Source organism: Somniosus microcephalus, chromosome 2 (assembly GCF_052327205.1).
Source record: "Somniosus microcephalus isolate GS21.2 chromosome 2, FLI_Smic_1.0, whole genome shotgun sequence".
Classification (NCBI taxonomy): domain Eukaryota; kingdom Metazoa; phylum Chordata; class Chondrichthyes; order Squaliformes; family Somniosidae; genus Somniosus; species Somniosus microcephalus.
In genome coordinates, this window is record NC_140988.1 from 363759059 (window position 1) to 363786407 (window position 27349).

At 46.2% G+C, this 27349-nt stretch overlaps 1 protein-coding gene across 1 annotated transcript in view; it reads left to right on the plus strand.

Annotated features, from left to right (window-relative positions):
- The window catches only part of gfra4a (GDNF family receptor alpha 4a), a 194300-nt gene that overhangs the window by 106391 nt on the left and 60560 nt on the right, over window positions 1-27349 (plus strand). Inside the window, exons 2-3 of the mRNA XM_085975585.1 lie at window positions 3462-3740; window positions 20282-20362. Coding sequence (XP_085831711.1) covers window positions 3462-3740; window positions 20282-20362 — 360 coding nt within the window. The remainder of the gene's footprint in view (window positions 1-3461; window positions 3741-20281; window positions 20363-27349) is intronic.

A 27349-nucleotide genomic window follows, 5' to 3' on the forward strand; every position in this document is an offset into this window, starting at 1 on the left:
CAGAGTTTAGAAAAATGAGAGGGGATCTCATTGAAACATATAAAATTCTGACAGGGCTAGACAGACTGGATGCAGGGAGGATGTTTCTCCTGGCTGGGGGGTCTAGAACGAGGGGTTACAGTCGCAGGATACGGGATAGGACATTTAGGACTGAGATGAGGAGAAATTTCTTCACTCAGAGGGTGGTGAACCTGTGGAATTCTCTACCACAGAAGGCTGTGGAGGCCAAGTCACTGAATATATTTAAGGAGAGAGATAGATTTCTAGACACAAAAGGCATCAAGGGGTATGGGGAGAGAGCGGGAATATGGTATTGAGATAGAGGATCAGCCATGATCATATTGAATGGTGGAGCAGGCTCGAAGGGACGAATGGCCGACTCCTGCTCCTATTTTTTTTTCTATGTTTCTAATTTTAACCTAACCCTATGGGCGAGAATCTGGCGCGATCATATCGGCTGCCCGTTTCACATCCCGCTCACTTTTACCTTCAACTGACTTCAGTAGGGAGCCGATCCGATCCTGTCGGTCTCCCGACAGTCGGGTTTGGTTAAAATGACCCCCATGTCCCTGTTTTTGGGAAAGAAAGAAAGACTTGCTTTTCTATAGCGCCTTTCACGACCACCGGACGTCTCAAAGCGCTTTACAGCCAATTAAGTACTTTTGAAGTGCGGTCACTGTTGTAATGTGGGAAACGCGGCAGCCAATTTGCGCACAGCAAGCTCCCACAAACAGCAATGTGATAATGACCGTGTAATCTGTTCTTGTTATGTTGATTGAGGGATAAATATTGGCCAGGACACCGGGGAGAACTCTTCAAAATAGTGCCCTGGGATCTTTTAACTCTCTCCTAAAACATTGTCTTCGTACCTCTTTGGCCGTTTCCCCACATCCTGCTCGGCACCCTCCGTTCCACCTTTTACATGTACACTTGTCATTCTTCATCCTCCTCTTCCCACTCCCACCCCACTTCCTCCTCGCCCCATCTCCGCCTCCACCTCCTGAGAGCAACACTGGCCAACGTGCCCAATGATTTTTATCTGTGAATGCATCATCAGGGAAACACAGACCCTCTCCAAAAATGGTACAGATCAGCCATGTTTCTCGAGGGGCTGAATCAAATCAAATCAACTTTTATTGTCATTGTTAGCGCACAAGTGCAGTACAACGAAATGTAGGCTTGCGGCTCCCGAGAGTGTACAATTTGGATTAGGACACTTAAACATTTCAACATACATTTGTACATATATATTAGCATAAATATGACCATAATAAAGTGCATCGGCAGATGTGCAGGCTTTAGTGTTTATTTGTGGAGTTCAGTAGGATGACAGCCCTGGGAAAGAAGCTGTTCCTAAATCTGGTCGTACGGGTGCGAATGCATCTGTAGCGTCTTCCAGATGGTAGGAGGGCGAACAGACTGTGGCTGGGGTGGGTAGGGTCTTTGATGATGGACCGTGACCTCCGTAGACAGCGTTTCTGGTATATATGTTCTATGGTCGGTAGCCGGGTGCCGGTAATGCGTTGGGCAGTTTTGACTACCCGCTGCAGGGCTTTCCGGTCATGGGAGCTACAGCTGCCGTACCATACCGTGATACAGTTTGTCAGGATGCTCTCTATAGTGCAGCGGTAGAAGTTAGAGAGGATCAGGGGTGACAGATTACATCCCTTCAGCCTCCTCAAGAAATATAGGCGCTGCTGGGCCTTCTTCACCAGAGAGGAGGTGTTGAGGGACCAGGAGAGGTCTTCCGTGATGTGGACTCCGAGGAACTTAAAGCTGGCCACCCTTTCCACCTCCGCCCCATTGATGTGGATGGGGGTGTGACTTCCGCCTTTGGACTTCCTGAAGTCCACGATTATTTCCTTTGTTTTCTTGGTGTTAAGGGCCAGGTTGTTGTCGGCGCACCACTTCACGAGTGGCCCACTCCTGTTCCTATGTTCCTAATCAACTAAATAAATATCAATAAATACCGCTCTTCCTCTCAGGACGGTGCGAAGCACAGTGTTCCTGAGCTAGGAGGCAAACAAATTAACAGCCAGCATGCCCACATCTGACCACCATGATGACTATTAAAAAGTGCACATGCGTGGATGTCAATTGAGGACATGATCAGCCTAAGCTGCATTATTCTTCACGGTTGAATTTGCAATTCCATTTTGAAAGGCACTATTAAATCTGCTTCCACCATCCTTTCAAGCAGTGCATTCCAGATTATAACAACACACTGTGTAAAATAATGTTTTCCTCATCCCCCCTCTTTGAGTCATCTTTTTTAGGCCACGGGTGATATAGGAAAGCAAATTGATCGATGGAGACTGGATATAAAATCGCTATGTAGAATTTTACAGCACAGAAGGAGGCCATTCAGCCCATTGTGCCTGTGCCGGCTCTCTGAAATTAGACCCATTCTGCTCCATGTGTTTAGCATGTTAATGATGGAAGGCATTTTTTATGCTAGGTTCTATGGAGGGATAGTCAATACTGAGGAGGACTGTAACAAATTAGAGGAGGACATTAATAAACTTGCAGAATGGGAATATAATTGGCAAATTAAGTTCAACACAGATAAATGTGAGGTATTAAATTTTGGTATGAAGAATAGGGAGGTCACTTATCACTTGGAGGGTGCGAGTCTGGGTGGGGCAGAGGAACAAAGGGATCTCGGAGTACAAATACACAAATCACTAAAAGTTGCGACACAGGTTAGCAAGGCCATAAAAAAAAGCAAACCAAGCACTAGGATTTATTTCTAGAGGGATAGAATTGAAGAGTAGGGAAGTTATGCTAAACCTGTATCGAACCTTGGTTAGACCACACTTGGAGCACTGCGTACAGTTCTGGTCACCATATTATAAAAAGGATATAGAGGCACTGGAGAGGAAGCAGAGAAGATTTACAAGGATGATACCAGAAATGCGAGGGTATACATATCAGGAAAGGATGAACAGGCTGGGTCTCTTTTCTCTTGAAAAAAAGAAGGCTGAGGGGTGACCTAATAGAGGTCTTTAAAATTATGAAAGGTTTTGATAGAGTGGATACAGAGAGAATGTTTTCACTTGTGGGGAAGAGCAAAACTAGAGGTCATCAATATAAGATAGTCACCAAGAAATCCAATAGGGAATTCAGAAGAAACTTCTTTACCCAGAGAGCGGTGAGAATGTGGAACTCGCTACCACAGGGAGTGGTTGAAGCGAAAAGTCTGGTTGCATTTAAGGGGAGACTGGACAAGCATATGAGGGAGAAGGGAATAGAGGGTTACGCTGATAGATTTAGATGAGGAAAGATGGGAGGAGGCTCGAGTGGAGCATAAACCCCGGCATGGACTGGTTGGGCCGAACGGCCTGTTTCTGTGCCGTATATCCCATGTAATCCTATGGAAAATCTTTCTAAAATTCGATTAGTAATTACAGTTGTGTCAGTCGACTAAACGTGGGCTTATTGTTCCTTCCCTCCCTTGGCAGATGGACTGTCGAATGTGGAAGGGGCCCACAATGACTGCTTGCAGGCGAGCGAGACCTGCATCAGCGACCCCAAATGTAGCCCCAAGTACAGGACATTCCGCCAATGCATGGCAGGCAGCAACGCCGCTCCGCTCGGACCCGGAGCCAAGAACCAGTGCATGAGCGCGGTGATGTCACTTCTGTCCAGCCCACTGCATGACTGCAAGTGCAAGCGAGGCATGAAGAAGGAGAAAAACTGCCTCGGGATCTACTGGAGCCTGCATCAGAGCATGACACAAGGTCAGTTTTTCCAACCTTTCTTTCTTGGCTGCATATAGTGACACCACATGTCCCGGCCAGAATGGAGATGATCGGGTAATTTCCCCCATCAATCAAGCCTGCAGACCGCACTGCTGTAAGTGACTGGGATTGAGTTTCTGTACATCATGTGTATTATGTAACTATCCTCCATTCACTGCATTTAACTGGAGAAATCACCCTGCTTTTATCCGGAGAGGTTGCTGTAGTTTCGGTCATGAGTTCTGTTTGCTGTAGTTCATAGAGACTCTTCTTAAATAGACTCTGTAGACTGTTTGCTGAGTAAATAGACTTTGCTGTAAAATAGACTGTTTGCTGTGAGTCCTTCCCTAAGTCCCGCCCACCTCCAACTCATTGGCTGACACAGTGGTGTCAATAGACACTCTGGGCTAGAAGTTCGACACGGGCGGTGGCACAAAACGGGGCGGTATCGGATCAGCTGCTCTTATATACTCAGTGCCTGATGTTCACTTCCGTTGTAGTCTGGATATCAGGTGCTGCGTATAACGGGTGGCCGATCCAATACCTCCCATTTTGTGCCACCACCCAGGACGAATTTCTAGGCCTCTGTTCTTTCTTTGCATGTCAATCGGAGTTCAAGCAGGCTCGCCAACTGCAATCTGCACTTTCCACATCAAGTTATGCCACTCTACTGGTTCCCTGTGCTCCTCCATTACTTACCGCTGTGTAATATGTCTGCCCGAATATGGGCAGGCACATTATAATGAGGTGTAAATTACTCCGAGGCATGGCACTGTGATTCGCTTCGCCAAACTCCGCCCCCCCCCCCCACCCACATCCCCCTGCCTTCGGGAAGGGTTCCCCAGAGGTGGCAGGGCACCCCAACTCAATTATGCAAAACAGCTTGATCTGGGAAAAGTGGGCGGGATCAGCTGTGCATTATTGCGACGAGCGGATCTCCCGTCCCAGCGGAGATCCATTGGGATTCCGCAAGAAGAGAGGATCCTGGCCCAGGCTCTAAACTTCCAGCGCTCACACGTACCGTGAGCAGTCCAACCAAGATGGGCTGGACACCCTTAAAAAGGAGCGAACACTGACTGTTGCAGTGGGTTCTGTATTGGCCCTCCCTACACCACTGAGCCTGGATTCAAATCCATCCCACAGTAATGGGATGAAAGTCTTCTCCGTCCATTGCCTGTAAAAGTGATCTCTGAAATGATCTTGGCCAGTCTTAACGCAGTTCCTAGTTGAAGGTAAGGTGGATAAAGGGATACGGGAATAGGGCGGGCACATGGGGGTTGGGACTAGTTCTCACGGTGGCATAGTGGTTAGCACTGTTGCCTCACAGCGCCAGGGACCCGGGTTCAAATCCGGCCTCGGGTAACTGTCTGTGTGGAGTTTGCACATTCTCCCCGTGTTTGCGTGGGTTTCCTCCGGGTGCTCCGGTTTCCTCCCACAGTCCAAAGATGTGCGGGTTAGGTTGATTGGCCATGATAAAAATTGGCCCTTAGTGTTAGGGGGGATTAAATACGTGGGGTTACGGGGTTACGGGGATAGGGCTTGGGTGGGATGGCTGTCGGTGTAGGGACCGGGTGCTAGGGTTTGGATGATCAGCCATGATCTCGTTGAATGGTGGAGCAGGCTCGAAGGGCCGAATGGCCTACTCCTGCTCCTATCTTCTATGTTTCATGTGGAGGATGAACACCAACACAGACTGGCTGGGCCAAACAGCCCGTTTCTGTGTTGTCATTTCTATGTAACCAATACACAGCATAAAATTGGGACTGACTCAACACTATTTGACATGAAATTAGTATTTTTATTTGGGAGAGCACAGCATAGCTGATGTGGAGAAGAGAAAAATGTCACATTAGAGCACGACTGCTGTTCTGAGTTGGGGTTGGGCCATGTTCTTGGGGTAGGGTATGGGAAGTTTAATTCTGCATCTAATTTGACCTGGGAGGGATGACACTGGATACACAAAATGGAAAATACTGTCCTCAAAGTTGGTACACACACATGGTGATGCATCTCACCAGTTCACCGACACCCTTTACCCATGGTTTGCCACCCATTTCACCCCACATGGTGAGTGACATGTATGGTACATGTATATTGTTAACTGAACACTAGATGGCGTCCTGATGGGAGTAAGCACATTGTAGCAATCGCACTCCAAGGTCTTCTCTTGTATCGCTTTGTTACCCATTGACGGAATGGTCTCGAGCAGAGGTTCCCAAACTTTATTTATTGCGTACCCTCTTCCAGATCTACCAGCTGCCCGTGTACCCCTACCAGCACAGAGGTTTAATATTTTAACCCCTTTAATGCCCAAACACTGTTCAAAATGTACAAATTATAATACACATATACAACTTAGTGTACGGTGATTGGAGGTAAGGGCTCTATACGTCATCCTCTCTGTGTACCTGTGTTCTCATTGGTACATCTTGAAGTAAATTAACTAATTTACATAACAAACTCCCTAGGGTTTTAAAGATTCATCTGAGTGGCCCATTAGAAAAATTCAATGGGGTTGGGGGTACGCATACCACAATTTCAGAACCCCAGGTCTAGAGGGTCTGGAAATAAAAGCAGCTGGTTATTACGACACCAGTTGAAGTGTTTATTCGGACATAACAGTGAGTTTTCATGCTCAATCGTGCCTTCAGAGGGAGGTGGTAAGCGTGAGCCCAGGGCCTTCGTGATAGGAAGGAGTTAAAAGGGCAAGATCCTGACACAGCTCCTTACTGCAAATGAAGCCCTCACAGACAAAGGCTTGGAGCAAGCTCTTAGGCTGTCCTCTGGACTGAGATGTGGTTCGGGTTGCCAACACTCCAGGATTGGCCAGGAGTCTCCAGAAATGAAGATTAGTCTCCAGGACACTGCTGCAAGCAACCAAAGAGAAAAATCATTAGGGCATTAGTGGGGTTTTTCATTTTCTTTGAACATTTTTTTGTTTCTAAGTTAAGAGAATATTGGCAATAGAAAAAAGGGCTGTTTGACTTATAGGAACATAGGAACATAGGAACAGGAGGGGGCCATTGAGCCCCTCGAGCCTATTCCACCATTCAATGAGATCATGGCTGATCTGCGACCTAACTCCATATACCTGCCTTTGGCCCATATCCCTTAATACCTTTGGTAAACAAAAAGCTATCAATCTCCGATTTAAAATTAACAATTGATCTAGCATCAATCGCCGTTTGCAGAAGAGAGTTCCAAACTTCTACCACCCTTTGTGTGTAGAAGTGTTTCCTAATTTCACCCCTGAAATGTCTGGCTCTAATTTTTAGACTATGCCCTCTAGTCCAAGACTCCGCAACCAGCGAAAATAGTTTCTCTCTATCTACCCTATCTGTTCCCCTTAATATCTTGAAAATTTTAATCAGATCACCCCTTAACCTTCTAAATTCTAGGGAATACAACCCTAATTTGTGTAATCTCTCCTTGTAACTTAACCCTTGAAGTCCGGGTATCATTCTGGTAAACCTACGCTGCACTCCCTCCAAGGCCAATATATCCTTCCTAAGGTGTGGTGCCCAGAACTGCTCACAGTGCTCCAGGTGTGGTCTAACCAGGGTTTTGTATAGCTGCAGCATAACTTCTACCCCCTTGTATTCGAGTCCTCTAGATATAAAGGTCAGCATTCCATTAGCCTTTTTGAATAATTTCTGTATCTGTTCAGGACATTTTAATGATCTATGTACCTGGACCCACAAGTCTCTTTGGACATCCACTGTTTTTAGCTTTTCGCCATTTAGAAAGTATCCTGTTGTATCCCTTTTAGGTCCAAAGTGGATGTCCTCAAATTTGCCTGCATTGAAATCCATTTGCCTCAGTTTTGCCCAGTCACTTAATTTGTCAATATCCATTTGTAATTTTAATTTCATCTACACTGCCTACAATGCGCCTATCTTTGTGTCATCGGCAAATTTGGATACGTGGCATTCTATCCCATCATCTATGTCGTTAATAAATACTGTGAATAGTTGAGGCCCCAACACAGATCCCTCGAGGACTGACAGTAAAGAATCATCCAATCGGCTGTGGGATGAGGGTATGGCATGAGGATGGATGTGTTGGGCAACCTCCAGGAAGACGGCCATGCAGAGTTGGCGGCCCTATTCACTAACCACTCGTTGTGTAAAACAGTTTTCCCTCATGTCGCCTCTGGTTCTTTTGCCAATCACCTTAAACCTGTGCCCTTTGGTTATCGACCCTTCAGCCTTTGGAAACAGTTTCTCTTTATTCACTCTATCTAAATCCATCATGATTTTGAACACCTCTATAAAATCTCCTCTTAGCCTTCTCTGCTCCAAGGAGAACAACCCCAGCTTCTCCAGTCTATCCACGTAACTGTAATCTCTCATCCCTGGAACCATTCTAGTAAATCTCTTCTGTGTCCTCTCCAAAGCCTTCATCCTTCCTAAAGAGTGGTGCCCAGAATTGGACACAATACTCCAGCTGGGGTCGAACCAGTGTTTTATATAGGTTTAGCATAACTTCCTGGCTTTTGTATTCTATGGGCTGGATTTTCATTGAGAAGTCGGGTAGGAGACGGGACTACAACTTTCGGGGTTGTAGTCCCGCCTCCATCGAGTTCTAGCCAACCCACGCGATTTTGACTTGATTGACCTTGTTGAGCTCACCCAGCGGGCTCAGCAGGCCAATTAAGGGTCACCCGGCAACAGGTGACGTCACAGATTGATATTTCATCTGTCAAGACCTTTTGACAGATGAAATATCAGCGTTCAACAGCTGTTTGAAGCTGTCAAATACTGACAATCTGTACTCCAGGTTAATTCCTTCCTCTCAGGATGATTTAGAGATCTCCCCGGAACAGAAAGCAGAGGCTGCAGATTTTGTCAGCTAGCGGCCATTCTACTTTCTGTGCCAGTGAGATGAGGGACTCCCGAGACCTGAAGGAAGGAAGGCTGTAAAGGTAAGTAAAGGTTAGTAGAACTTCTTTAAACACTTTACACAGACCAAACACACTTACCTCTGCACTCATGCACCCATCACTCACCTGAACACCGGACATCTCGACCCCTCCAAGCCCTTCATCCCGACGGCCCGCCTCGCTGACCTGGCGTGGTTTGGAACCGTCGGGAATCCCACATTTCAACAATAAAAATAGGGATTAGGCTAAAAACTGCCTGTTAACTACCTGTTTACAGGCAGTTAATTGGCACTAATCCCCTTCCCGCCTCGGGGAGGCGGGTCCCAGTGCGGGGCGGGTACCCGCCTCCTTTGAAACTTGTATGGAGGTGGGTTGGGGGCGGGATGGGGTCGTGCCCCCCGATTTCGGGATTTTAAACCCCCACACGCCTCCAATCCCGACTCCACGGCCCAATGAAAATCCAGCCCCATGCCTCTATTTATAAAGCCCACAATCCCATATGCTTTATTAATTGCTTATGTTGTGCTGGGGAACTAGGGATGGGCAATAAATGCCAGCCTTGCCAGCGCCGCCCATATCCCGGAAATGATTTTTTTTAAAGGCTGTTTTAACTATAAGCGTACACCAGCAGACCAACAATCAGCATGTTCCAGCCACAATCCCATGCCAAGCAATGAAAAGACAATCTTTTCAGATCCCAGGAAACCATGATGGGGTGGTTGTTCTTCCTGAGTCAGTTGCTGTGATGCTCTCCACGGTTGATTAACCTGAAGATACAGAGGGCTGATTTTTTTCTACTGGCTTAATTCAGCCCTGAACTGGTGCAAATCTAGCCAGAGTGGTAATGTGGTGTACCGTGCAATATTTGTAGGGTCAGCTTATTATTATAACTACTCACAGCTCCAAGCCCAGATTTAGGATGGGTGCAGGGGAATAGCATAGCAGTGGGACCGGAGTGTAGGGGACATTTAAAGGACAATTGAAGTGAAGTGATGGAATAGGGGGAACAAGAATCCTTTAGAATCTTCGAAATGCATGACAGTCTATGCCTGCCAGGGGATGGGGTGGGAGTGGGGGGGTGGCGGGGGCGGGGGGTGGTGGTGGGGTTCACAGGAAAAATCAATAGCCGGGAGGAGGTGGAAGCGGCTGGCCAAAAAAAAATGACGATTTTTTAAAAAAAATTCTAAGCACCAGACGCGGGCTGAGTGCCATGATTGCTCAGCCCGGCACTCAGCTTGAGTGATGCCAAAACAAATGCAGAGAACATAAGAACATAAGAAATAGGAGCAGGAGTAGGCCAATCGGCCCCTCGAGCCTGCTCCACCATTCAATAAGATCATGGCTGATCTGATCCTAACCTCAAATCTTCTATCACTCTACATCCCACCCAAACCCATGTGATCTCCTGGGAGAGGCGAAAAACCAGATAAAAAACCCAATGGCCAATTTGGGAGAAAAAATCTGGGAAATTCCTCTCCGACCCAATTAGGCGATCGAAACTCGTCCAGGAGATCACTCTGTCCCTGTATTTTCTACAGTACTTACCTTCTGTAAAAGATGATCTCCACCCCAGCTAGGAACAGGAATAAAACCATCTCCTGAAATCTAACACATAATTAGAACACAAGAAGTAGGAGCAGAACCAGGCTACACGGCCCCTGGGCCCGCTCCGTTACCCACAGGGCCATGACCGTTCCGAACCTAGACTCATGTCCAATTTCCTGCCCGCTCCCCGTAACCCTTAATTCCCTTTACCTCTAAGAAACTGTCTATTTCTGTTTTAAATTTATTTAATGATGTAGCTTCCACAGCTTTAATTGAGGGAATAGCCCTTGAAATGCGGCAGTGCCATGCATGGCCACCCGTCCCGTTGTTGAGCACAGCACCCAAGAGGCAAGCGGAGCGCTTGATTTAGTGCTCCACTTCCCACTTGGAGCAGAAAATGGGAATTTCTCAAATGTTTGAAAAGGTTAGCACCTGGCGCTTTTGACTTTTTTTGACTTAGTGCCCCAAATGGCCCTCTAGGGGAATTTCTCCCCCATAAGATTCTGAGGGGGATTGACAGGGTAGATGCTGAGAGGTTGTTTCCTCTGGCTGGAGTGTCAAGAACTAGGGGGCATAGTCTCAGGATAAGGGGTCGGCCATTTAAGACTGAGATGAGGAGAAATTTCTTCACTCAGAGGGCTGGAATCTTTGGAATTCTCTGCCCCAGAGTGCTGTGGATGCTGAGTCGTTGAGCATATTGAAGGCTGAGAGCGATAGATTTTTGGACTCTAGGGGAATCAAGGGATATGGGGATCGGGCAGGAAAGTGGAGTTGAGGTCGATGATCAGCCATGATCTTATTGAAAGGTGGAGCAGGCTAAAGGGGCCGTATGGCCGACTCCTGCTCCTAATTCTTATGTTCTTATGAGTTGCCTATAGGCCCCCTGGTAGCGGCTAGGTTGTGTAAATGCAGAGATTAGACAAGCATGTAGTAAAGGCAGAGTGGTTTTAATGGGGAATTTTAACTTTCATATAGAATGGGTTAAGCAAACTAGCACCTGTCAGAAAGCTAGTGAATTTCTTGAGCATGTCGGGGATAGTTTTCTGCAACAATATGTCCTAGAACCAACAAGGGAGCAAGCCATATTAGATTTAGTAATGAGTAATGAGTCAGATTTAGTTAACAGCCTAACGGTGCGCGAACATTTATCTAATAGCGATCAGAACATGATCGAGCTCAACGCAGTGTTTGAAAGGGAGAAACGTGAAACAGCTGCTACGATTGTAGATTTGGGTAAGACCGACTTCAATGTGAGGAGGCAGAGACTGTCCACAGTAAACTGGACAAATCTGTTAATGGGTAAAATGACAGAAAATCACTGGGAGGTGTTCAAAAAGGAATGTGATACAGAGACAGTTTATACACCTAAGGGGCAAGAGCCCTACTTGCCAAGAAAAAACCAGCCATGGATAACTAAAGCGGTAATGGACAGCATAAAACTAAAGGAAAGGACATACAAAAAATGCAAAAAATAGCACAGATCTTGGTGAATGGGAAAGATACAAAGAACAGCAAAGGATCACAAAACAGATATAAGAGCTACAAAAAGGGCATATGAAAAGAAACTTGCAAGGGATATCAAAATCAACACAAAAAATGTTACAATTATATTAGGAAAAAGAGGGCGGTCAGGAGAAATGTTGGCCCCTTGAAAACTCATAACGGTGATATTGTCAATAATGGGCCGTATTTTCCGATCAGAGGCTTCCTGCGTGCGGAGGCCTCTGATCTGGAAAAAATCTACGGACTTACCTGAGGGCTCCCGAGGTGCATATAGTTCCGATGCTGGGCCTCTCCAACTCCAAGTGCGCAGGGCCCAGGTATCCCAGGGGCGCAGGCAGTTCGCAAGCCATGGGGAGCCAATCAAAGAAGGGAATCTCCCTTCATACACTTGACAGATAGAACTGTCAAATATATGAATGGAGATCACCCCAAAAACACTGTAAAACATTAAATAAATTTTTTTAATCAAATTTTTAAAATTAGTTGAAATTATAATAAATTAAATATTTTAAACAAAAATTTAATTTTTTGAAAAAAATAATTAAAGTTTTTTACGGGGCTAAAAATAAACGTACCTTTTTTTAAAGTATTTTTAAATGATAAATGAGTGAAACATTTTATTTTTTTACTTTTTTCAAATCTTATGCTGGTAAAAGCGTAAGATTTCTAAGGGTTTTCTGCGGGCGGAGGTTCTCCAGAAAGCGGAACTCTCCACCCACAGAGGCCCTTCTCCAGGGCGGGCGTCCGATCTGTCAAGACCATTCTTGACAGATCGGAAATGCCGGTTTTCAGCACATGCGCTTCGCATGCCTGAAACCGGCATTTCCGATGTCCCTACGGGTGTGTACACAGCCCGTACACACCCGTAGGGATCGGAATATCCGGCCCAATAATAAGGAAATGGCGGACATGTTGAATAATTACTTTGCGTCAGTATTTACAGTAGAGGAAGAGGATAGCATGCCGGAAATCCCAAGGAAACTATTATTGAATCAGGGACAGGGACTCAACAAAATAACAGTAATGAAGAAAATAATGGCACTAAAGAGTGACAAATCCCCGGGACCAGATGGTTTCCATCCCAGGGTTTTAAAGATAGTCGGTGAGCACATTGCAATCTTCCAAACTTCTCTCGATTCAGGAACCATTCCTTTAGTTTGGAAAATTGCGCATGTCACTCTGCTATTTAAGAATGGTGAATGAGGGAAACCAGGGAATTATAGATCAGTTAGCCTAATATATGTTGTTGGGAAATTACTAGAGTCTATAATTAAGAGGGTGACTGAACACCTTGAAAATTTTCCAATGTTTGGAGAGAGCCAGTATGGATTTGTGAAAGGTAGATCATGCCTGACAAACCTGGTTGAATTTTTTGAAGAACTGACTAAAGTAGTGGACAGGGGAATGTCTATGGATGTTATTTATATGGATTTCCAGAAGGCATTTGATAAAGTCCCTCATAAGAGGTTGGTAACTAAGGTAGAAGCCCATGGAATTGAAGGCAAATTATTGACCTGGTTAGGAAATTGGCTGAGCGGCAGGAGACAGAGAGTAGGGATAATGGGCAGGTACTCTAATTGGCAGGATGTGACTCATGGAGTCCCACAGTGATCTGGGTTGGGGCCTCAACTATTTACTATATTTATAAACGACTTAGAAAATGAGATAGAAAGCCACATATTCAAATTTGCCGAAGACACAAAGATAGGCGGCACTGTAGGCAATGTAGATGAAAGCATAAAATTACTAAGAGATATTGACAGATTAAGGAAAAACTGTGGCAAATAGATTTCAAAATAGGAAAATGTGAGATCATCCACTTTGGACCTAAAAAGGATAAAGCAGGGTACTTTCTAAATGGTGAAATCCAAAAAACAGTGGAGGTCCAATGAGACTTGGGGGTCCAGGTACATAGATCATTAAAATGTCATGAACAGGTACAGAAAATAATCAAAAAGGCTAATTGAATGCTGACCTTTATATCTAGAGGACTAAAATACAAGGGGTAGAAGTTATGCTGCAGATATACAAAACCCTGGTTAGACCACACCTGGAGTACTGTGAGCAGTTCTGGGCACCACACCTTAGGAAGGATATATTGGTCTTGGAGGGAGTGCAGCGTAGGGTTACCAGAACGATACCCGGACTTCAAGGGTTAAGTTACAAGGAGGAATTACACAAATTAGGGTTGTATTCCCTAGAATTTAGAAGGTTAAGGGGTGATCTGATCAAAGTTTTCAAGATATTAAGGGGAACAGATAGGGTAGAAGAAACTATTTCCGCTGGTTGGGGAGTCTAGGACTAGAGGGCATAGTCTAAAAATTAGAGCCAGACCTTTCAGGAGTGAAATTAGGAAACACTTCTACACACAAAGAGTGGTAGACGTTTGGAACTCACTTCTGCAAATGGCAATTGATGCTAGATCAATTGTTAATTTTAAATCTGAGATATGATAGATTTTTGTTAACCAATGGTATTAAGGGATATGGACCAAAGGTGGGTATATGGAGTTAGTTCGCAGATTAGCCATGATCTCATTGAATGGTGGAACAGACTCGAGGGGCTAAGTAGCCTCCTCCTGTTCCTATGTCCCAAGATCTAGAATTCCCTCCCTAAATCTCTCTGCCTCTCTACCTCTCTTTCCTTCTTTAAGACGCTCCTTAAAACCTACCTCTTTGACCAAGCATTTGTGTATCTGCCCTAATATCTCCTGTGGCTCATGTCAAATTTTGTTTGATAACACTCCGTGAGGGATTATGGAGTGTCCTCCTCAAATTCGGCTGCCCTCAAAAGTTTGTCACCATCCTCTGCCTGCTTCACGACGACATGTAGGCCGTGATCCTGACCAATGATTCCACCACAGACCCAATTTACATACGAACCGGGGTCAAACAAGGTTGTGTCATCGCACCAACGCTCTTCTCGATCTTCCTTGCTGCAATGCTCCATCTCCCCACTGGATTGGAGCTAATTTACAGAACAAACGGGAAACTGTTCAACCTCCGTCACCTCCAGTCCAGATCCAAGGTCGTCCCATCCTCTGTCGTCGAATTACACTATGCAGACGACGCTTACATAAGAAGTAGGAGCAGGAGTAGGCCATACGGCCCCTCGGGCCTGCTCCGCAAGCGTCTGTGCTCACTCGGAGATCGAACTCCAAACCATCGTCAACACCTTCACCGAAGCGTACGAAACATCCGTAAGACAAAGGTCCTCTACCAACCTGCCCCCGCCACACAGTACTGCCCCCCGATTATCAAAATCCACGACAAGGCCTTGGACAACGTGGACCACTTTCCATACCTCGGGAGCCTACTGTCAACAAGGACAGACATCGACGACGAAGTCCAACACCGCCTTCAGTGTGCCAGTGCAGTCTTCGGTCGCCTGAGGAAGAGAATGTTTGAAGACCAGGACCTCAAACCTGGCACTAAGCTCATGGTCTACAGAGCAGCAGTGATACCCACCCTGCTGTATGCCTCAGAGACATGGACCATGTACAGCAGGCACCTCAAAGCACTGGAGAGGTACCACCAACGCTGCCTCCGCAAGATCCTGCAAATCCATTGGCAGGATAGGTGCACCAACGTCAGTGTTCTCGCTCAGGCCAACATCCCCAGCATCGAAGCATTGACCACGCTCAATCAGCTCCGATGGACGGGTCACATTGTCCGCATGCCCGATACGAGGCTCCCAAAACAAGCGCTCTACTCGCAGCTCCGGCACAGCAAGAGAGCTCCAGGTGGGCAGAGGAAACGCTTCAAGGACACCCTCAAAGCCTCCTTGAAAAAGTGTAACACCCCCACCGACACCTGGGAATCCCTGGCCCAAGACCGCACAAAGTGGAGGAGAAGCATCCGGGAAGGCGCCGAACACCTCGAGTCTCTTCGCCGGGAGCAAGCAGAAGCCAAGCGCAGGCAGCGCAAGGAGCGCACGTCAACACAAGCACCCCACCCACCCGCCCCCTTCAACCACCATCTGCCCCACCTGTGACAGAGACTGTAGGTCATGCATTGGACTCATCAGTCACCTGCGAACTCATTTTTAATGTGGAAGCAAGTCATCCTCGGTTCCGAGGGACTGCCTAAGAAGAAGAAGGAGAAGAAGAAGCACCTTGGGACATTTTACTACATTAAAGGCGCTATAGTAGTAGTTGTTGTGCTACGTCTAGCTCCAATCTCTCTCTCTCTCTCTCTCCACCACAGCCTTTTTGCCTCTATTTTTATCAATACCACATTGGTTAGTCTGCCTGTGAGCTCAACGCTCTTCTTCCTTTTGAGCTCCAAATATGCCATCGTACATTTTAAGATGATTGGCAAAAGAACCAGCGAGGAGATGAGTTTTTTCTTTACTCAGCGAGTTATGATGATCTGGAATGCGCCGCCTGAAAGGGCAGTGGAAACAGATTCAATAGTATCTTTCAAAAGGGAATTGAATAAATACTTGGAAAGGAAGAAATTACAGGGCTATGGGGAAAGAGCAGGGGGAGTGGAACTAATTGGATCGCTCTTTCAAAGAGCCGGCACAGGCACGATGGGCTGAATGGCCTCCTTCTGTGCTGTATGACATGCTCTCCTATATCCTCACTGTGATAAAATAATGTTTCCTCACGCAATCTCCGACTCCAACTCATTCTTTCCTAGGGCTTCCTTAACGCCATCAGTCCCCACCCCCCTCCATCCAATGTTCGGGCTATCGAAATCCAACCTGGTGGATGTTGAGTGGTTTATGGACCTTACCAGAATGACAGCTCAGGAAACCAGTTATTTATTGTTATAACATGCACTGTGAAGTGTTCAGTTTGGATTTCATTACTGTGCTAACAGTGGCTATCTATGGGGATGCTGATAACTCTTGCACTCATTATGGTCAATTCAGGCAGCGCCATTGCTCTGCTGTACAGTCAGTGATCTCGGCTGTCTTCACTCTCTCCGTGATCTCCCCTTGCTGCCCGTGACACAAGTGTTCATTGCGCACATAGACAGTCGAACTGCAGCCATTCGTCTTGTAGGGTATGTTGCTTCGTACCTCCAAGCATACATATAGAAACATAGAAGATAGGAGCAGGAGTAGGCCATTCGGCCCCTCGAGCCTGCTCCGTCATTCAATGCGATCATGGCTGATCATCCAAATTCAGTACACGGTCCTTGCTTTCTCCCCATACCCCTTGATCCCTTTAGCCTTAAGGAATATATCCAACTCCTTCTTGAATATATTTATACACACGGGCTGCTGCGTTTTATTAATAAAAAGGCCAAAAAAGTAAGTTTACAGCAACATGTTTTTTCAATATATGTTGGGGGAAGTATTTCAGAAAACAAAACTCCTTCACCTGGTCTTTCCTTCCTTCCCCTTCAGAGTGACTGCATAAATTGGGCCTACTTTGATTCAGCTCCACAACTGGAGCTTATTAATTTTAATATCACAGTGGGGATGATATCATTCTTTAAATTGAATGTCCACGTTGAGTAAAAACGCATTAGCGAAGATTGAATCCCCTTGGCAGCCATTGAGTGACCCCATGAAAGAATTGCTTTCATTAAGCAACATTTACTGGAGTAGATGATGGGTGGGGGGGAGGGGGGCGGTTCTGATGAAAACCAGCAGGAAACATCTGTTAAGCTTGTCAAAGGAAGGGGAAAAAAAGGGCCCTGAAGGAAGCTATCACTCCTCATCCCAGCGAAAAAAAACCCACAATATATACAGCACAAAGGATGAACGGTACTCGAGGGGATGCAACACATTTCTCATCGTTCTTTTGGAACATATCATGCTGTTGATGTTGGCCATGCTACCTAGGTTTCTAAAGTTTTTAAAGAAAGTAACTTAAGGAGCAGAGGCTTCATCTGCAAATGTCTTTGAAATGCTGTTGGAGTTTGTCGGGAGGCACTCGGGAGCCCTGAGGCCCAGGTGGTCTGCTCCTGTTGCTTAGACACAGGGCCACCAACGTCTAACTAGGCTGGCTGACTAATTAGTTGCCATTAGGAGCTGTGACACTGGGTGGTTTTCAGATGCTAAGGGCTGTTTCTCTCCATGATTAATGATTGGTGTAACTAGGACTGTCCTAGTTCCGACTCCAGACACTACAAACAATCCCACTGCCCCCCACCTCACCACCCCCCCCCGAACATCTTACACCACCTGACAGTCACGCAGACAATTTGTTTTAATTAAAAAATAAATCGTTGAAGGTGACACGCAGCGCCAGATAGCTCCGTCGTTTCAGGCATGATCTTACTGAATGGAGGATCGGGCTCGAGGGGCCGTATGGCCTACTCCTGCTCCTGTTTCTTACGTTCTTATGTTTTGAGCGGTGGCCTGCGATCAGATTCTGACAGGGTTTTGCTCAGCCTTTCATCTTTCTGAGGTGAGTACCAGCTATTTTGATGTGGGAGGAGAGTGGAGAAATTGCAGGGGCCGTGAGCACTGCTTGCCAACTTGTCACAAGTATTGTCCTCAGACGCTCTTGGCTGTAGGCAGTTGAAAAGAATATCACCATCAGTTTGAGTTACCATCAGGAACTGAAAAGCCAAGCCTCTAGATCTTTCAGTCGTTTTCCCAACGTTCTCCTGTCCTCTCGTGAAACTGCTGACTGCTGAGAGATGATACAAAAGGCACTAACAGCCAGATAATCAGAGGTGTCGAGCTGAGATTGGCACCTCAGTAGGTGGGCAGGAACCCAGGCCTTGCTATTTAATGTCACAGTTGCTTTGGTGCTCGTTGGTACTCTGTCACCACAAAGTGTGACCCTTGCTAATCGTATGGTTCCATCGCCCAAGTGGCCATTTCTAGACAGCGAGTGGCAACAGGGTGTCCTAGCTGATCCCCATCGTGTCCTCACATGTGGACACTTGCACTGTAGCTGTGGAGAATGGGGACCCAGGCAAATTATTTGCTCCTGAGATGCTGAGTCTAATTCTCCTTACCCCGACCCTATTGCCACCCGTAGAATCACAGAAAGTACAGTGCAGCCCATCACGCTAACTTATTAACTGGAGCTTGTAGAATCATGCAGCAGCATTTGGCCCATCGTGCCTGTGCCGGCTTGTTGAAAGAGCTATTCAATTAGTCCCGCTCCCCCCCTCTTCTTTCCCCATAGCCCTGTCATTTTTTCCTTTTCAAATATTTATCCCATTCCCTTTTGAAAGTTACTACAGGTAGACTATCCTTTATCCGAAAACCTTGGGACCAGCCGTGTTTCGGTTTTCGGAAAATTTCGGATTTCAGAAGGTATTATAGGGCAGCACCCCGTAAGCCACCACTTTCGGTTTTCAGAGGTTTTCTGTTTTCGGAAGTGCGGATAAAGGCTGCTCCACTATCCCTTATCCGAAAGGGTGGGGATCGGTGGGGGGTCGGGGGTCAGGGGGGGAGAAAAGAATATCGGACAGGCCGCTGCAGCTATCGGACGGGCCGCTGTATTGTTGGGTTCACTCTCCCGGTATACCTCCTTCACACTGCCCGGCTTGGCCTGCAATCTCCTACCCAGGAGGGAACTCAGTGACCCTCTGCCCTGCTCAGCGTAAGTCGTGTGCCACTCTGGTCATGTCGTGCGCACGACTTATGCTGAACGAAAAAACCTTCGGTTTTTAGAGGGTTTCGGTTTTCGGAAGTTCAGATAAAGGATAGTCTACCTGTATTGAATTTGCTTCCACGATCACAGCAACTCGCTGTGTGAAAACTATTCTCATCAACCCCTGGTTCTTTTGTCAATTATCTTAAATCTGAGTCCTGCGCCAGTGGAAACAGTTTCTCCCTATCTACTCCATCAAAACCCCTCAACAGTCTCTGCTGTAGCTGTCCACTCTAGTCCGATTTCCTTGTCCTTCCTCATATCCTTTTATATTCCTCCTTTTCAAATACTTACCCAATTCCCTTTTAAATGATACAACAGCAACAACTTGTATTTATATAGTGCCTTTAACATAGTTAAACGTCCCAAGGCGCTGCACAGGAGCGCTATCAAACAAAATTTGACACCGAGCCATGTAAGGAGATATTAGGGCAGATGACCAAAAGCTTGGTCAAAGAGGTAGGTTTTAAGGAGCATCTTAAAGGAGGAAAGAGAGGTGGAGAGGTTTAGGGTGGGAATTCCAGAGCTTAGAGCCTTGCCAGCTGAATGATGGCGCCAATGGTGGAATGATTGAGACTGGGGATGCTCAAGAGGTCAGAATTAGAGGAGCGCAGATATCTCGGAGGGTTGCGGGGCTGGAGGAGGTTACAGAGATAGGGAGGGGTGAGGCCATGGAGGGATTTGAAAACAAGAATGAGAATTTTAAAATGATGTGATGGGGCGGAATTTCCTGAGACTTCCCGTCACCAGTGGGGCTTCCCATGCAGCTCAGTGGAGAATCATGGCTGCACTGCCCGGCATTGTCTCTCCATTGGACAGCGGGGTGATCATCCTCTGAGCTCTCCCCCTCTGCCGCCATAACTCTGGCGGAGGTTGGCCGTAAAACCCCCGCCTCAAATGCCACCTGTGGTAAAGCATTGAAAGAAAATGACTTCTAACTTCCCCCTTTCAGTCATGGCATTTCATTCCATTTAACGCAAAAGATAAATTGACTGAAAAAGGCAGACGTGAACATAATGTTGTTAATACTTTGGTTTGCAGGTGAGGAAGTGGATGATAGCTCACCCTATGAGCCTAGCAAGAGGGGGTATGACTATGCCAGACTGGCCTCAATAACAGCAGGTGAGTCTCCTACTTATTGAATAGAAAAGTTCTGCAGTGCCCTTGGACAGGGCCTTGAGAATTTGATGGGATTGGGTCTTTGCCCTTACACAAGTGTTTTGCTGATTAACACTTTATGGTTTGTTGGTTAATTAACCAATTACGGTGAGGTGTACTGTATCTATGGTATTACCACATCGTTGCTGCCATGGTAACCACCTCCCCCCCCCTTGCCCCAACCAAAAAAGGTCCGCAGATTGGAGATCATCAATGAAATGTTATTTTTTTTTAAATAATAAGGGGGAAAAATTGCAAGGCTAAGGGAAATAGCGGAGGAATTGGATAGCTTTCAAAGAGCCAGCACAGGCATGATGGGCCGAATGGCCTTAGTTCTGTTTGATTCAATGACTCAGTGGTGAAAGCCAGCAGCACTGAGTTATACTGCTACCTCCGTATGCAGGCAAATATCTCTTCAGGGAATTCCTGTCCACATTTGGTGCCTACATGAGCACACTTTCCTGCTGGGGGACACTGAATACAGATCAGGGTCTGGATCTCCTGTTTTGGAGTGGATTGTGGGGGGCTGGGGGGGTTGGTGGGGGGCAGCAAATAGAAAAAATGCATTCTTAAAGATACCGCCTCAAATTCAGCAAAAATATGTCTGAAACTTCAATTCATCCAACAGAGTGCCAATTTCCTTTAAGGCCCGCTGCAAGCCCATTCTACCATATTTAAATGGGGTCAAGTGGGCGTGGCTAGCCCCTCACTCACCCTTCATTTCCGTCCAAAGCCTGCAAGGTAACCCTGAGGCAGATGCCACGTTGAGGAGGCCATTTTGTGTACTGCTACAGAAAGATGTTGTTCCTTTGCCTGCGTAGCGAGCTTTTGGTACTTTTGGGGTTCAGTCAGGGTTTTTGCTGCTACCGCTATTCCGTTCAACTCAGAGTATTGCTTTGCATTCTAAAGATGTATTTCCCAGTGAGAATACCTTTATTTTGATGTTATGAAGAGGAGGAGGATGAACACATAGAAGAGGCTAGGTTGAAGGCTCTCAGAGTCAGGCGTTCCCGAAGGTATCTCTTCCCTATACGTAGGTACTCACTCACCAGAGTCTACAGACCAGGAAGGTCTCACCACAGCATGAGGAAGGTGCTCAAGAAGGAGAAGGAGTGGAACAGGACAGCCAGCTGCTAGAGCACGGAGAGCACAAATGAGAGCCCAGAACTTTCAATAATTAAAGATTGACCCACCAAATAATGTCACCACGTGGGAGGATTTTAGAAGTCAGCAAAGCAGGACCAAGAAATTGATCAAGAAAGGGAAAATAGAATATGAGAGTAAACTAGCGAGAGACATAAAAACAGACTGTAAAAGCTTCTATAGGTATGTAAAAAGGAAAAGATTAGCGAAAGTAAATGTGGGTCCCTTACAGGCTGAGACAGGAGAAATTATAATGGGGAATAAGGAAATGGCAGAGAAATTAAACAAATACTTGTGTCTGTCTTCATGGAAGAAGACACAAAAAACGTCCCGGAAATAGTGGAGAACCAAGGGTCTAGCGAGAATGAGGAACTGAAAGATGTTAGTATTAGTAAAAAGATAGTACTAGAGAAATTAATGGGACTGAAAGCCAATAAATCCCCTGGACCTGATGGCCTACATCCTAGGGTGTTGAAAGAGGTGGCTATAGAGATAGTGGATGCATTGGTTGTCATTTTCCAAAATTCCATAGATTCTAGAATGGTTCCCACGGATTGGAAGGTAGCAAATGTAACCCCACTATTTAAGAAAGGAGGGAGAGAGAAAACGGGGAACTGCAGACCAGTTAGCCTGACATCAGTAGTAGGGAAAATGCTAGAATCTATTATTTAGGACGTGATAACAGGGCACTTAGAAAATAATAATAGGATTGGGCAGAGTCAACATGGATTTATGAAAGGGAAATCGTGTTTGACGAATCTGTTAGAGTTTTTTAAGGTTGTAACTAGCTGAATAGATAAGGGGGAACCAGTGGATGTGGTGCATTTGGATTTTCAGAAGGCATTCGATAAGGTGCCACACAAGAGGTTATTAAACAAAATTAGGGCTCATGGGATTGGGGGTAATATACTAGCAATGGAGTGAGGATTGGTTAATGGACAGAAAATAGAGAGTAGGAATAAACGGTAGCAAAATACTGCAGATGTTGGAAATCCGAAATAACAACAGAAAATGCTGGAAAAACTCAGCAGGTCATTTTTCGGGTTGGCAGGCTGTAATTAGTGGGGTACCGCAAGGATCAGCTATTCACAATCTATATCAATGATTTGGATGAGGAGACCAAATGTAATATATCCAAGTTTGCTGAAAATACAAAGCAGGGAAAGAATGTAAGTTGTGAGGAGGATGCAAAGAGGCTTCAAGGGGATATAGACAAGCTAAGTGAGTGGGCAAGAACATGGCAAATGGAATATAATGTGGAGAAATGTGAATTTATCCACTTTGGTAGGAAAAATAGAAAAGCAGAGTATTTTTTAAATGGTGAGAGATTGGGAAATGTTGGTGTTCAGCGGGACCTGGGTGTCCTTGTACACGAATCACTGAAAGTTAATATGCAGGTACAGCAAGCAATTAGGAAAGCAAATGGCGTTTATTACAAGAGGATTTGAGTAAAAGAGTAAAAATGTCTTACTGCAATTGTATAGGGCCCTGGTGAGGCCACACCTGGAGTATTGTGTACAGTTTTGGTCTCCTTACCTAAGGAAGGATATACTGGCCATAGAGGGAGTGCAACGAAGGTTCACCAGACTGATTCCTGGGATGGGCGAATTGTCCTATGAGGAGAGATTGAGTAGACTAGGCCTATATTCTCTAGAGTTTAGAAGAATGAGAGGTGATCTCATTGAAACATACAAAATTCTTACAGGGTAGGTGCAGGGAGGATGTTTCCCCTGGCTGGGGAGTCTAGAACCAGGGGTCACAGTCTCAGAATAAGGGGTCGGCCATTTAGGACTGAGATGAGGAGAAATGTCTTCACTTAGAGGGTGGTGAATCTTTGGAATTCTCTACCCCAGAGGGCTGTGGAGGCTCAGTCATTGAGTATATTCAAGACAGAGATCGATAGATTTTTGGATATTAAGGGATAGTGCAGGAAAGTGTTGAAGTAGAAGATCAGCCATGATCTTATTGAATGGCGGAGCAGGCTCGAAGGGCCGAATGGCCTACTCCTGCTCCTATTTCTTATGTTCTTATGTTACCCCATCACATTCGCTCACAAAGTCCCTCACTTTCTAAGAATTTTGCCAAAGTCCTTCATAGGGGCATAGATAAAGTGGATAGAAAGGACCTATTTCCCTTAGCAGAGGGGTCAAAAACCAGGGGGCACAGATTTAAAGTAATTGGTGGAAGGTTTAGAGGGGATTTGAGGGGAAATTTCTTCACCCAGAGGGTTGTGGGGGTCTGGAATTCACTGCCTGAAAGGGTGGTAGAGGCAGAAACCCTAACCACATTTAAAAAGTACTTGGCTGTGCACTTGGGATGTTGTAACCTGCAGGGCTCCGGACCAAGAGCTGGGAAGTGGGATTAGGCTGGACAGCTCTTTGTTGGCCGGCGCGGACATGATGGGCCAAAATGGCCTCCTTCTGTGCTGTAACTTTCTATGATTCTATAAGACAGAAGTCTAGATTTCCTGTGCCATCATCTAACTGCCAAAAGTTGAAAGCAGATACAGAAATGAACTCATAACTATGTGATCAAGCTATCTTTATTTGAAACAACAACATTCAACAAGAAGTGGCAATAAAATATATTCTCTCTTTCTACAACTTCTTCTTAACAATATGACTACCCTCCAGCTAACTTGCTTACTCTAGTTCCAAATCTTCTACTCCTATGAGGTGCTCCCTGAGTATCATAAGGTTAAACGATAGGTGGCTGTGATGGTTCTTCTCTTGGAGCCTTACAGACCTGAGATGACTTTCACCTCAGGGTATCTGCTGTCCCAGAGAGACCAGCTTCCGACAACCTGGTGCTTCTTCTCCTTCTTAGGCAGTCCCTCGGAACCGAGGATGACTTGCTTCCACATTAAAAATGAGTTCTCAGGTGACTGATGAGTCCAATGCGGGACCTACAGTCTCTGTCACAGGTGGGGCAGACGGTGGTTGAAGGGGCGGGTGGGTGGGGTGCTTGGGTTGACTTGCGCTCCTTCCGTTGCCTGCGCTTGGCTTCCACTTGCTCCCGGCTTCCGACAACCTGGTGCTTACAGTGGTAAGGGGTGCCAGACCCTTGTCTAAAGCTCCCTCATGTGAAGGTATTGGGAGGGGGCTTTAAGCAAGCGAGCTCACTGCCACTCTCTGGAGAGTCACTGGCATCGGTACCTACTCCCTGCAGCCCACTTGAGCTGGGCACATACTCAGAGGTGCTACAGACCAAATAGTCCTGGTGAGGTCTTGGAGGCCCTGTGAACGTGTGCTGTACAAAGCATCTATTGAAGCACTGGTAGCTGCCACTCCAGGAGCCACCAATCTCCTTAGAAGCTCCTGCTGGTATTTTGATGCTGCAGTAATTTCCAGGGCTGTCACGGTCTCCAGGGTATTCTGCAGGTTGTGAGAAACTTCCTGCAATACGTGTGGTGGACACCTCCGTTAGCTCAACTATATGTGTGGAAAACGTCTTCACAGCCTCCACGTGAGATCCATGCTCCAGAACCACTGTTCTTTTAAAGACTGAGCACTCTGAGATCTGGAACCCCCCAGGCGCTTCAGCCAAGGGTGAATTTTGTTCTTGAATGGTTACAGTGGCGAAGGAGGCCATTCGGCCCATCGAGCCCGTGCCGGCTTTCTGCAAGAGCACTTCAGCTAGTCCCACTCCCCGCCCCCCGCCCTTTCTCCGTAGCCCTGCAATTTGTTTCCTTCAAGTACTTATCTAATTCCTTTTTGAAAGCCACGATTGAGTCTGCCTCCACCACCCTTTCAGGAAGTGCATTCCAGATCATAACCACTCGCTGCGTAAAAAAGTTTTTCCTCATGTCGCCTTTGGCTCTTCTGCCAATCACATTAAATCTGTGTCCTCTGGTTCTCGACTCTTCCGCCAATGGGAACAGTTTCTCTCTATCTACTCTGTCACGATTTTGAACACCTCTATCAAATCTCCCCTTTATGGAGGAACTCCCTTCCACTCCCAGGTTCTCATTCTCGTTAGTGCCCAGTGACTATCCCAATGACAACCCTGTCTAACTAATTCCTCATGAGTGGTAGCTGTGTGCCGGTGCTTACACAGGTATGATGCCAGGACAGCATTGGTGAGAACCTGGCACAACTTTTGATCTGGAAGTGCCTGGGGGTCCTCGGAATGGCCGGCCTCTTCCTCCGTGGCATAAAAAAAAGTGAAGAGCTTATTTCGCTTTGCATGCAGCAACATTTGCCCTTGAAGAAATAGTGGGTGAGTGGAAGGACATTGCAAATCTTTAAGAAAAGCACAAGACACTTGTAATAATAATAAATAACTTCCGGAGGAAGTTATGTGCACATCACTTCCTGTGAACTGTGAACTCTGTGCATACATCACTTCCTGTGCATACGTCACTTCCTGTGTTTGGACTAGTATAAATACTGAACTGCTCAGTATAGTAAAAGGGCTTCTCCTAGAGGCATGGTGAAGACCGCTCTTGTATATAGTATAATTATAAGTTGTTTAAATTGATGAGCTTACTTTAAAGTTCCTTGATGTGTGAGACTTTTTATTACATCAACACTGACACTACCTGTGTGGTTCAAGTCCCACTCCAGAGACTTGAACACCAAAATCTAGGCTGATGCTCCAGTGCAGTGCTGCGGGAGTGCTGCATTGTCAGAGGGGCCGTCTTCCGGATGAGACGTTAAGCCGAGGCCCTGTCTGCTCTTTCAGCTGGATGTAAAAGATCCTATGGCACAATTTCGAAGAAGAGCAGGAGAGTTCTCCCCGGTGTCCTGGTTAATATTTATCCCTCAATCAACATCACTAAAACAGATTAGCACATTGCTGTTTGTGGGAGCTTGCTGTGCGCAAATTGGCTGCCGCTTTCCCGACATTAAAACGGCGACTACACTGCAAAAGTACTTCACTGGCTGTAAAGCGCTTTTGGACGTCCGGTGGTCGTGAAAGGCGCTATGTAAATGCAAAGTCTTTCTTTACACAGCTTTTACCAACCTTCTCTTGCCAGTTTGCCTCCAGCCTCAGCCTCTCTCATGGGTTACAGTAGCATAGTGGTTATGTTACTGGACTAGTAATCCCTGTAGGCCTGGACTAATAATCCAGAGATGTGAATTCAACTCCCCCCACGGCAGCTGGGGAATTTAAATTCAGTTAATTAATAAATTTGGAATTAAAAAAAAAACTAGTATCGGTAATGGTGACCATGAAACTACTGGATTGTCGGAAAAACCCAACTGATTCACTAAGGTCCTTCAGGGAAGAAAATCTGCCGTCCTTACCCGGTCTGGCCTATATGTGACTCCAGACCCACAGCGATGTGGATGACATTTAACTGCCCTCTGAAATGGCCCAGCAAACTACGACAAAGTCAGCAGTGTGGGAGCACCTTCACCACACGGACTGCAACGGTTCAAGAAGGCGGCTCACCACCACCTTCTCGAGGGCAATTGGGGATGGGCACTAAATGCCAACCTTGCCAGCAACGCACACATCCCGCGAACGAATAAATTTAAAAAAGGCTCTCCTGTCCGTCTGACTACTTCATCCTCTGTGGCCGTATGCCCTTTTTTTTTTACCTTTGCAGGGAGAGAAGACAATGTTACAGGCCTGTGAGTGTCATGAAGACGTGCCCCATATGAGGTCATGCATGCCATGATGCTGAGAGGTCTTGTCCCAATAAAAGAAGTGATGTGCCAAATAACTGCCTGAATCCATGAGGTTACAACTTAAAACTAAAGGCTTTTATTAAGTAAGAATCTTGGCATCAAGTTAACACAGGGCAACCATCATTCATCACCGACCCAGCCCTTATGCGTAAAACCCAGCTCATATAAATAA